Here is an 11,275-nt window from a genome sequence, read left to right as displayed (position 1 = left end):
CACAGCAGACTGGTTATTACTATGCCCTGGACATGCAACAATTAGACGTGGAATGTAGAAGTGCAGACATTTGCTTCCCATCAGCTGACAAAAAGAGCAAATCAACTCTAGCACTGGTTTTAGACTAAACAGTATTATTTTCCATATATAGATCAGCCTTCAATCATAACAATTAAAAATCTATAATGGCTTAATGCTGACATTATAGTCAAGCACTGCAAAACAGGGTTCATAAAAAGGACAAATTACCGGTACATATTGATTTTTATGCTTAAAGGAAATGCCTTTACATGGCAGCATTTTGAGCCTGTATGTTTAATGCAGTAGAAAGCCATGATTTTGGAAAAGTGCATGCTGTTACATTATTAGTAATTACTTCACTATCTAGAAAAATCCTACTTTACGTTTGACCCTTCGACTCTTCTAATCTTCATTGTTACAGACTTAATGTTGACTAGTTCTCCATTTTTAGTCCAAGTGTCCCAGTGAATGTGTGGCTGCACAGAGCGATCGTGATCCAGAGGGGAGCTGTTGAGGTTGGCCTTGCCACACTGGTTAAACCACCAGCCTGTGTTATTGTGATGCATACTGCAGCTCTCCACTGCTTTGTTATCAAACGTGCAAAACGGAGAGCAGCCGTCATTGTCGACGTCAGCGGTGCTGAAAGGAGCCGTGTCCTGGTTCTGGTCTTGGTTGTATCCCCTAAAGGCATCACCTGCCAAGAAAGAAAAGGTCCTTTAGAACTACAGATCAGTCATGTGTCACCTGAATTCAATTGCAATGGGTAATCGACTGTTTTACAGGCCTATGAGAGGAAATATTTACAATCTCACCTGCACTTCCAGCATATCTGCCAAGATGTATCGCAAAAAATTGGGGTTCGTCTTCAAGCCAGAAGCTGTCATAGGAGGCATAAGCAGTTGATTCGTCTTGAGCAATAAGGGATATGTGCAACTGGAATCTTGTGTTCCGCTGACTAATAATGCTGAACACCTTCCTTAAACCTAGCCAGTGTTCTCCTAAGGCAAACATACAGAGAGAGAAACAAAGAACAATTATTCTTCTTATGACTATAATAAAACATAAACAGAAATCTATCAAGGTTCCAAGACCACTGACCTGATAGGGGTCCAAATCCATTCAGATAGTCTGACCATGAATGTTTAAAGTCAGTCAGGCCATCTGTCCTTCTCTGTATTACTGTCCAGCCTCCTTCCATGAAGTCCATCTCACAGAACACCTAAATCAAGTGGTTGGTTTGAGAAGATGAAGTTTCATATTTAGAACTCTATAACAGTGACATTTTTTTGTCAACTCAGTGGTAATTATATAGACTAGGATTTGAATAGAAATAAATGTAATAAATGTAAATAATTAAAATAACCATTATGTAATTATATAATTAAAGAAACCTTGAAAAAGATATTACCTCAAACAGGAAATCTGCATTTTCTGGTTGAATGATGTAAATACCACTTGGAATTTTGGGAGATACTGCTCCAAGTGTTTCCATGATGTCACTACAATCTTTGCCTGTGAATATCAGAGATTTAATGTGGTGTGTCAAGATTTTAAAGTTTTAAATAATTTGCTGCAGAAATATTTATTTGTTTACCATGAGCTTGTAAAGGCTTCAAGGAGAACATGTCACTGTTGCTTCTCTGCACCTCAGAACTGAGAGAGTGGACTTTGTTCATAAGTTCCATTACCTTTAAAACGAAAAAAAAAAACTGAAACACATTCAACAGAGCCCATCTCTTTCCACTGTGTGTGCAGGAATGCAGAGGAAAGTTTGAGCTGAGTCTTATAAGTTTATACCTGGCTAGATAGAAATTCCAGTGTCTTCTGCTGCTCTTCAAAAAGATCTCTAATCAGCTTCCTAGTGCCCCTTGCATATGATGTCACGGCATGCTGGAGGTTACCTGAATAAAAAGTAACGTTTAACAAACCCACAAAAACAATTTGATAAATGAGTATGAAGAAATAAATCTGCAAGTTAAACTAAATTCATTCCATGAAATGTCTTGTAAAAGGTTTATTTAAAGACACCATTATCTGCCCAAAGTTCATTTGGACGCAAACTCACACTGTGGGCATACTAAAATACATACTGCACCATGAATGCTTTTCATCCTGTATGAGTTTTGCTGTCATTTCACATGGCATAACACACTTTTCCTTGCTGGTAACTTTGACATTGTGATCTTTCAGTTTCCGGAGAGAGCCATCCTCAACATTCTCAGTTAATGTCACAAAATCATTAAATGTGGTATTCTTTATATCCTGTTTAAGAAGAATATCGTGTTATTATAATAAACAGCTGAAGCAAGCATACATTCCAATGATCAAAAAGACATACACACAATTGTAGTAAAGCTTAGAGTATAAAAGCCAAGAAGGGCAATTAAAATAAAAAACACTTACCACAGTTATGTTTGGTAATGCAACAAGATGTGGAACAATATAAAGCCAAACCAATGTGATCCAAATCATGTCAAGATTATGGAGAGCTCCGTAGGAGCATAAGGACTCACAGCTCTCAATAAGGCAAGGAGATACTGTGAAGTCTTTGGGTTTAGGACTGCCTTCTTGGCTGCAGGACAATAAAAATAATCTGCTGGTGCCTAGACCACCACAACAACAACAAAAGAGTAGTTGTCCAGGACCATACAATATTCATTGCAAACTACTGTTGTTTTATTGAACTCTGACAACATCCTGTTTGGGCTATGAAAACCAGATGGCTGAGAGAAATGTGACACTTGTGCTGTGTAAGAGGTGGTGAGCAGTATGGCACAATTCAGCACATACGTAAACGCATTCCTTCCACACACACAGCAGGATACTAGCTGGTCTTGCAGCTAAGTACCTATGACGGAATGCCAGGCCTGTTTATGTAGGTCTTCTTTATAGCCAGTAGAGCTAAAATTGCTTTTGTACTAAAAGTGATATTGGTTGTGGTCAAGCAGGTTTAGTATTTTGTGGGTTTTGGGAATATTGTCGAGCATTATATAGCCCTGCTGATGTAGACAGGCAATGCACAGTTAAAGTATGCACGATAGTATGCTGCAAGTATGCTAAATCACAACTTATATTATTATAAGGAAATAGCGTTTAAAGTGCCCTATTTCTACGTGCTTGTAAGGTTAGCTTAAGGCTGGTTGGAGAATATCGCCTCGCCGTCACGTTTCCATAGTAACTGGTAGACAACAACCAACATGTCTGAGGAAACGCATGCTTTTGAGCAAACTTACACATTTAATGTGCTTTCCAACAAACACTTTTCGTTTCTTCGAGATAGTCAAACAGCGAGACACTTGATGAAATGGTGAGTATATACCGTGTAACTTGTTTAATGTAAAATCCAATCTTACTACCCTCACTCAAGACAGCACTACCAACTATTAGCAAGCCACCAAGCTAGCTAAGTTTTAGTTTTGAGTTTAGCCTTATCGCTTTGATTTATTTTGTATTTTTGTAATGCTGTATGTGTGGTCCTGCATCCTGCAACCGCTCTAGCAAATAAAATAACTAACACGAAATTATTAGTTAATATTCATCACCCACTCCTCTCCATTAGAATGAATTTTATGATTGAAACATCTACATTTCCTAACAATCTGGTTTCACTAGAACTTCAGAAGCACTTTGCTCAGACTGCTGTTGAACTACTTCATTCTGAAACATCCTGTTTGTTTTTTGTCTATTATAATAGGTCCATGTTGGGGCGAATTAATGTTCAAGCCTTTAATTTTGACCAGACATTTCAGGCTTACAGAAAAAATGATTTTGCTTTGGTGAGTTCTGCATACTTGTTTTGTTCAGAGCATGAAAATGGATGTGTGATTATTAGCTGAAGTATTTGATCTGCCTTTTTATGTAGCATTTCTTCCAGGATCCCTGTGTTAAAAATGACTTAAAGATGCTGGACACCTCTGGTGTATGGAGACCCCTTGGTAGGCTTTTAATGTCAGAAATGTGCAACTAAGTGTAGATTTAGATTCATTGTTTGTGCTTTAGTTAAACTCAGTTATAGACCTCATTTACCATATAACCATGTAGAAAATAAAAGACCATGGGCAGCAAAAAACAAAAATAAGAAACTGTGGTGACTTTTGTGATAAAAAGTATACTATCCATATTTGTTGAAATAATAAAACCTTAAAAATAAAACAATTACAATTTAAAACAAATGCATCAGCTAAAACAGGGACAGAAGTGAAATAAGATGAATTACTATAAAATTAATGTGTAATATATAAAAATGTATACATCTATTATATGCATACATCCATGTCTTTATTTTATTTTAAATAGGCAATGAAATTACACATGTGGATGTGGAAATTGTCCCTTGCACTAAAGTGTCAGTGGACATATTTGATCCAGTTTTCTCAAATGGAATCGTGCATGCTTCTGGCCACATTGTCAAATGTTACCATGAAGTACATCCTGACTTTGATGAGTTGAGAATGGTAATAAACATTCATTCTTGGGTTCATTTTAGCTGATCTCACTAAATGTGCATCAATACTGTTCAAGCTCAAGGTAGTATCTTTGTGTTTAGATGCTGATTGAGGAGGACTCTGATCATTATCATGTGGTCAGCACATGTGACCGCCAGGAGTTTTTGTTTAGACTGTTTAAGCACGTTGTACTGGGTGGTGAACTCTGCCAGTATGAAGATGTCATCGGCCCTTACATTGAAACTGCAAAATTGATTTACAAAGATTTGGTGAGGTGAGCTTGTGAAGCAACCTTTTACTAAGCATTTATTTTCTTTAATTTACTCAACAAATATGCACATCATAGTGGACACCTTAACTCAGAAATATAGTATTTGATGATGGTGTGGTGCATTTAAACAGGACTTATTTGTTCAGTGTTTTTTTTAAGATACACATGAACAATTTCTTTGTACAACATAGGATATATATTTAGGATATATTTTTAAAAGATACTTATGTTTATAAAAAAGAAATGATATTTTGGTTTGAAGTTTGCTTTGACATTTTCCTGTGCTCCACAGTGTTCAGAAGAATTCTGAAACAAAAGAGATCAAAGTCGTCTCGATAGTCTTGAAAGTGACTGCATATGTATGTTTCCATATTCCATATATCCCCTCCCCCTTTTAAATCTATCATTTAATTATGTTTGATATACTTTTCTTTGCTGATATATAATTTATTATACGTTATATTAACAGCCATACTGTATTTCTATATTGGCAAATCCGTTTACCGGTTATGCGGTGCAGTTTTCACTTGATCCTTTGGCAAATTAAAACTACCACAGTACAACTATTTATTGCTTTCAGTCCTAGTGGTGTTGTTTTGTAAAAACAAAATGCTAAAGCTGTCTTCATTTCTCCTATCTTTTTCCAGGATGGTAATGGCATGTATTATCCATCTGGGAGACACAACGAGCAGACATTTGCCTATCTGTGCATTGATCCTTTCAAAAAACATGTGTATGTCTTGTACCACAGTTTTGGCATTGGCTTGTTTTCAGATAAAAGTTTGCCATGCTCTTGATCTTCTCTTACATGATTAGGGGTTTTACTGCTTTGTAGCTCTGTTGTTGTCTTGGGCGGTTTATGGAAGCTAACTGTACTAACTGTCCATCGTGGAAATAACTGTGGACAGTGAAAAAGGATGCTTATTCATGAATGTAAATTATTACTGCTAAGAAATGGCCAGTTTATCTATAGCACCATCTTCTGGGCAAAGGTTCACATGATTGGGACATAAAGGTTCCATGATGCACCATAAACACTAAAAATTAAATCATTTTTACAATCATTTCAGTTGTTGTTTTATATTGTGTTTTGCCTTTGTTTTGACAATGCTGGACACTTTATATTGCACAAGGAATTTCTCATTTGTGGGACCTGTGTCAAATTACCTGTGACCTATTAAAAACGGGCAGTAATCTGATATCCTTGAATATCAAGACCCATTTCTCCGATGACGCTCTACCACGAGCCAGTCCAGGATCCTACGCAGCAGCGCTGCAGTCATCATCATTCAAAGGCCCGGTTCATCACTGAAAGGTCATTTCCGATGGTCAAGATGGGGTGGAGTACAATATTTTTTCAAGGCCACGAAGGTTAAGCCTCAGTTTGCTATGAAATCGTACACCACATTTGTATCACCAGTGGTGATATTATGAGCCAACTGGAAACAACAAGACTAGCTATGTGAGGACCAGATAAGGGAGCAGCTGTTTAACTTGAAATGCCCCTGATTCAGGTCTCACCAACCATGATTATATATGGGCCTAACCACAGATAGGACTTAGCACTCTGTCATCATCAACAAAACCAAGGTAGGCCTAAAAAATGTCCAGGTATTTTAACTGAATTGTAAAAAAGCAACTTGCAGTTGAGGTACCAGAATGAATCTTTTGATGCAGGCTTTATTCTGACTAATATCCTCCAAAGAAGGGAAATTTGTCATTGTGTGAGAAAGCACCTTCTTAACAGCCCTATGAACAATGTAAAGTACTGTTGTTTGAGGTGTATCAAATGCCATAGAAACTACCCTATGTGAACATGCACTAGCCCGCCAAAATGTGAAAACAAGAAGCTCAAATTCTTCACTTGATCCACGGTCATAAATACTCCTAAGCATGGCAGTGTGGTGCATTAAGGTATTGATAGACGGTGATCAGGCTGTCGGTTACTCTGTCCATAAAAAAAAATCCTAATGTAGCTTGATTGGTAAGCTGTAGAAAAATAATTCCATTTCATTTATCAATGATGATAATGGCGTGCTTAAAATCTGAAAATATATAAATAATCATGTTAAATCACATTTGAGAAATCATGATTGCTGTTGTAAACTCAAAATTTGTTGCTGCACTATCAGAACAAAAAGGTACAGTGCAAGTAGGCTACAGTTTTCAAGGTACAAACAGTGTCAATGCAGCATCAAAAGTACTTAATATTTTATAAGTAAATATTAGATCTAGGCCTAACTATTTCAGTGGGATATTTAAGGATAAAGGTGACAATCAATAAATAAATAAATGTTCAGCACAACAATAGAAATCAATTAATGCATAAACAACATGAAATAATATATTTATTGATTGATTTAAGGTTGTATTTACGATCAGCGGTGTAGCAGCAAATTCTGGGCCCTGAACACTCTCAATGTCAGTGGGCCCCTATAAATGCCAGTAAATGAGGCATATGAGCAAAATGGGCCCCTCTCCCTACTCGGGCCCTGGGTAGTCAGGTCCACTTTTCCCCCCACTACCACGCCCATGTTTACGATTGGATACAGGCACCTGCAGGCATCTGGGGGATGGTCTGGCTTGCCGGTGGATGTGCCGTTGCCACGGGGGGTCGTGCTGGTGCTGGTTCCTGCCTGAGGCCCACCGCCTGCACCGAGGGGACTGTGGCTGCTTGGCCGGGGAACAGGAGCCTTCACTGTTGCTGTGGAACTTTGGAACCACCCTGCGACCACGGACTTGTGCTAACGGGCCGCCCAATGGAGAATGGGTTCCCTTTTTAGTCTTGGTCCTCCCGAGGTTTCTTCCTATTCCCCATCATAGGGAGTTTTTCCTCGCCACTGTCGCCTTTGGCTTGATCATTAGGGATCTGGACCCATACGATTGTAAAGCTGCTATATAAATAAATTTGACTTTGACATTTATCAGGTATCTCTTACGGATAGGAACCTGTTATGTATGACGCATTTGTTATTTGTCTTGATCCACACCTTAGAGGCATACAACAAGCCTCTGAAATTGCCCTTCTGAGTCATTTCACCTGTGCACAACACTTCTGAATATTGAGCAGGTTCCTCTCATAGGGAGGGAGACTTCCGCATATATGTATCGGCTCATTGATGCCCGCAAGTTAGACAAAATCTCACGGATTGTAGAACGTGCGGCCAAGAGCGCGCGCGAACACACACACACACACACACACACACACACACACACACACACACACACACACACACACACAGACACACACACGAATGGCCACGGCGGGCTAAATGATTGTAAAAGGCATGTTGAGGTGAGTTCAACTTCATGTGACAAATATACATATTATCGTGCTTGTGCTCCTCCGTATGTGAGCTGCGGCACTTGTGTGGATGACGTGAGTGGAAAAACTTCGCACGACAAGGAATCTAAAGTTTACTGTTTTTACTGAAATCTCGGCAGGTCAATACAGAACATTTAACATTACAGCAACACGAACAGATTGTCAGATGTACGGGCTCTAGCTCGGGCACAGAACAGCAGTTTGCACTGTCCATGCGATGAGCCGTGAGCGCCATCTGTTTTTATTAATTACCATGGCAACCATTTCTAACCGATCGCATCCTACATGCGCTACACACACACATCAACAAAGAGAGAGGAGGGAACTAATTCCTCAAATGTGAACTCTTACACTACCCCCCTCCAGGAGCACTGAGTCCCTTCAGTACAAGTGAAGTACAAATACAATGAACCTATTAGTGAACCAATTAGTGAACATAACTCGATGGCAGTATACACATTCTTTGCTTCTGCAATTTCTTCAAGTTCAAATTTTTTCTATTTTTTTTTCTTTTTTATATATAACGAGCACTAACTCAAAAGACATACAAACTCACTTAAATTCACAAATTCACTTAACAGTCCACCTGTTAGAACTAATTCCGGAACCTCTCCGGTTTCTGAACTACACGTCCGCTGGACGTCTTAACGGTCTTTCCTGGGAAGCCTTGGAGCCCTGGTCTTTCCTTTGGCTCACATCCCAAGGCTTCCAGGTGAGGTGCTCTCTCTTGATCACATGACTCCTTAGAAACTCCTTTCTCCACTAGGTTGTCACCATTGCTCTCTTGTAACGGCAGCTCTGGCACCAACGGGGCACCCTCTTCAGCCATCTGTATAGCTAGGCCCTGGCGCTGCTGTAGCACTTGGCTCCTTCGTCGTCCAACCCACACAGGAACCACTTCACCATCATAAGGTTTCAGCCGATTGTGATGCATTATCTGGCTGCGTTTCAACCCTTGAATCTCATATAGGACAGGACCCCGGCGTGCAGAAATGATGAAGGGGCCCTTCCAAGGTGCTTGGAGCTTGGGGCTTAGTCCTTTCCTTTTGGTGTCATCCCTCACATACACCAAGTCACCAATGTTGTAGGTGCACTCTCGTGCTCGAACATCGTACACCTTCTTCTGTCGTTCCTGTGCAGTGCGGAGGTGTTCCCTGGCTGTGTTCTGTGCCTCCTTGAGTCCCTCTTCCAGGTTGTAGAGGAAATCAGTCACCTCCATTCGGGAAGATTTGAGTTCTGCAGCTCCCAACTGGATATCCTGGGGTTGGTGAACCTCTCGGCCGAACATAAGCCGATTAGGCGTGAACCCAGTGACTGCATGCCGGGAACTGCGGTAGGCTGAGGTGAGCAACGGGAGGTGCTCATCCCAGTTCTTTTGGTTTTGGTCTACATAACATCGGATCATCTGGAGTAAGGTTCTGTTGAACCGCTCCACCTGTCCGTTAGATGCCAGATGGTACGGGGTGGTTCTGGTCTTGGTGATCTGCAGAAGCTTGCATACACTTTGGAACAGGGAGCTTTCAAAATTGCGGCCCTGGTCAGTGTGCAACTCAAGGGGGGCTCCAAATCGAGCAACAAACTCGTACACAAGCTTCCTAGCTGTGGTCTCTGCCCCTTGGTCAGGGACGGGAAAGGCTTCGACCCATCGTGTGAACTGGTCAATTATGACCAGAATGTACTTATTCCCAGAGCTGGATACTGGAAAGGGACCAAGGATGTCTAAGTGGAGACGGTCGAGGGGTGCTCCAACCTGATAGCTTTGTAGCTTCGCTCGTTTCAGCGGCCCTGGGGCTTTGCGTGCACTGCAATGTTGGCATCTCCTTACGAACAGACGCACATCCTCACTCATTCCATACCAGTGGTAGCTCTGACGTAGGCGCTCGAGAGTTTTCACTTCCCCAAGGTGACCAGAATAGGGAGGGCTGTGACAAGCCTGTAGGACCTCTTCTTGCATGGAAACAGGGATGAGCAGTAGCAAGACTGAATGTTGAGCTCCTACCCTGTCCCAGGAATAATGTAAAACTCCTCCCTGCAACACAACCTGAGGCCAACAGAGCCAGAACTTTCTCACTGCAGGGCTCTCAAGCATCACCTGATCTTTTGTAGGGAGCGTTCCCGACTCTTTCCACATGTGGAGGGTAGAGAGGACAGGGTCAGCTTTCTGGAGTCTGGCCAACTCTTCAGAGCTGACTGAGTGGAGCCAGTTAATGACTGGAGTCTCTGGCATAGGTTCAGACACTTGGCTTGCTTCCAACGATTGAATGTTGTCACCAGCGGTCTCACCGCCAGACTGGACACATCTCACCGCCAGCGGCACCACATCATCGACATCATCCTCAAACCTTGTCCACTGCTCATGAAGCCTTTGACAGTACTTGCATCCTTGGCATGGAAGGTCTGACGAGTTCTTTCCAGCTTGATAACAGTCACACTGATACAGGCCTCCTTCTGTTCGCCTCGACAAAGCATCAGCATTACAGTGTTTGCAGCCTTCTCTGTGCTCGATGTGGAAATCATACTGGCTCAACTCCTCCAGCCAGCGAGCCAACTGGCCTTCGGGGTATTTGAACCGGAAGAGCCAGGTGAGACTGCCATGATCTGTTCGCAACAGGAACTTTCTGCCCAGTAGGTAGTGGCGGAATTGGCGGGTATGGACTGAAACTGAAGCCATCCAAGTGCCACTTGCTTCAGGAGGAAGTCCTCTTCCTAGGCCACGTTGTGAGTGGCGACGGAATCCGCCCAAACCCCACTCTGGTCAAGGATGTACAGATCTGGGAGCCCCCCAGCAACCTGCGAGAGCTCCAAGCCTTTCTTGGGTTATGTAATTACTATTGTAAGTTTGTCCCAGCCTTTGCAGAACTGGCGAGCCCACTCCACAACCTGCTAAAGAAGGGTGCTACATTCCTGTGGGCGGATGAGCACCAGCATGCTTTCACACAACTAAAGCAAAAACTAACGACTGCACCAGTACTGGGCTACCCCATTGTTGTAGGCGAGTACATTCTTGACACTGACGCATCAAGCCACAGTATTGGAGCAGTCCTGTCACAACTACAGTGGGGAGAGGAGCGGGTTCTGGCATATGCCAGTAGCCAACTCACACCAGCTCAGCAGAGGTACTGCGTCACCAGACGGGAGTTACTTGCTGTTGTTCGTTACACCCGCCAATTCCGCCACTACCTACTGGGCAGAAAGTTCCTGTTGCGAACAGAT

The 11,275-nt window shown here is 41.8% G+C and overlaps 2 protein-coding genes across 5 annotated transcripts; one reads left to right on the top strand and one right to left on the bottom strand.

The window, feature by feature from the left end:
• Window positions 1–296: 296 nt before the first annotated feature.
• angptl5 (angiopoietin-like 5) lies at window positions 297–2,708 on the bottom strand. Of its 3 annotated transcripts, XM_076980462.1 has the most exons (8): window positions 2,425–2,708; window positions 2,112–2,283; window positions 1,819–1,922; window positions 1,616–1,709; window positions 1,430–1,533; window positions 1,120–1,240; window positions 834–1,019; window positions 297–715 (listed from the first exon to the last, which is right to left on the bottom strand). In XM_076980462.1, exons 1-8 carry the CDS (start codon window positions 2,491–2,493, stop codon window positions 396–398), a joined length of 1,170 nt encoding a protein of 389 aa, XP_076836577.1. In that variant the 5' UTR covers window positions 2,494–2,708; the 3' UTR covers window positions 297–395. The 3 variants fall into 3 exon arrangements, with proteins under 3 accessions (XP_076836577.1, XP_076836578.1, XP_076836579.1); XM_076980463.1 differs by lacking the exon at window positions 2,425–2,708 and having other exon boundaries at window positions 2,087–2,276; XM_076980464.1 differs by lacking the exon at window positions 2,425–2,708 and having other exon boundaries at window positions 2,117–2,276.
• Window positions 2,709–2,828: 120 nt separating this feature from the next.
• Window positions 2,829–5,795, top strand: cfap300 (cilia and flagella associated protein 300). 2 transcript variants are annotated; one of them, XM_076980465.1, is made up of 7 exons: window positions 3,036–3,328; window positions 3,716–3,797; window positions 3,884–3,956; window positions 4,318–4,475; window positions 4,568–4,740; window positions 5,030–5,096; window positions 5,385–5,795. In XM_076980465.1, exons 1-7 carry the CDS (start codon window positions 3,219–3,221, stop codon window positions 5,532–5,534), a joined length of 813 nt encoding a protein of 270 aa, XP_076836580.1. In that variant the 5' UTR covers window positions 3,036–3,218; the 3' UTR covers window positions 5,535–5,795. The 2 variants fall into 2 exon arrangements, with proteins under 2 accessions (XP_076836581.1, XP_076836580.1); XM_076980466.1 differs by lacking the exon at window positions 5,030–5,096 and having other exon boundaries at window positions 2,829–3,328; window positions 4,568–4,735.
• Window positions 5,796–11,275: the final 5,480 nt, after the last annotated feature.

Source organism: Brachyhypopomus gauderio, chromosome 18 (assembly GCF_052324685.1).
Source record: "Brachyhypopomus gauderio isolate BG-103 chromosome 18, BGAUD_0.2, whole genome shotgun sequence".
In the NCBI taxonomy this organism is placed as follows: domain Eukaryota; kingdom Metazoa; phylum Chordata; class Actinopteri; order Gymnotiformes; family Hypopomidae; genus Brachyhypopomus; species Brachyhypopomus gauderio.
The sequence above is the reverse complement of the archived record's forward strand: the minus strand, read 5'-3'. Positions and strand labels throughout refer to the sequence as shown.

What these genes read in the sequence shown, in the direction of transcription:
- angptl5 (XM_076980462.1), bottom strand. Translation starts at nt 2,493, where the DNA reads ATGATTTGGATCACATTGGTTTGGCTTTATATTGTTCCACATCTTGTT. An exon ending in TGAAAAGCATTCATGGTGCA is followed by an intron (nt 1,923 to 2,111) that starts GTATGTATTTTA and finishes CTTTTTATTCAG; the next exon opens with GTAACCTCCAGCATGCCGTG. An exon ending in CAGATATGCTGGAAGTGCAG is followed by an intron (nt 716 to 833) that starts GTGAGATTGTAA and finishes CTTTCTTGGCAG; the next exon opens with GTGATGCCTTTAGGGGATAC.
- cfap300 (XM_076980465.1), top strand. Translation starts at nt 3,219, where the DNA reads ATGTCTGAGGAAACGCATGCTTTTGAGCAAACTTACACATTTAATGTG. An exon ending in GAAAAAATGATTTTGCTTTG is followed by an intron (nt 3,798 to 3,883) that starts GTGAGTTCTGCA and finishes CTTTTTATGTAG; the next exon opens with CATTTCTTCCAGGATCCCTG. An exon ending in TGGTGTATGGAGACCCCTTG is followed by an intron (nt 3,957 to 4,317) that starts GTAGGCTTTTAA and finishes TATTTTAAATAG; the next exon opens with GCAATGAAATTACACATGTG.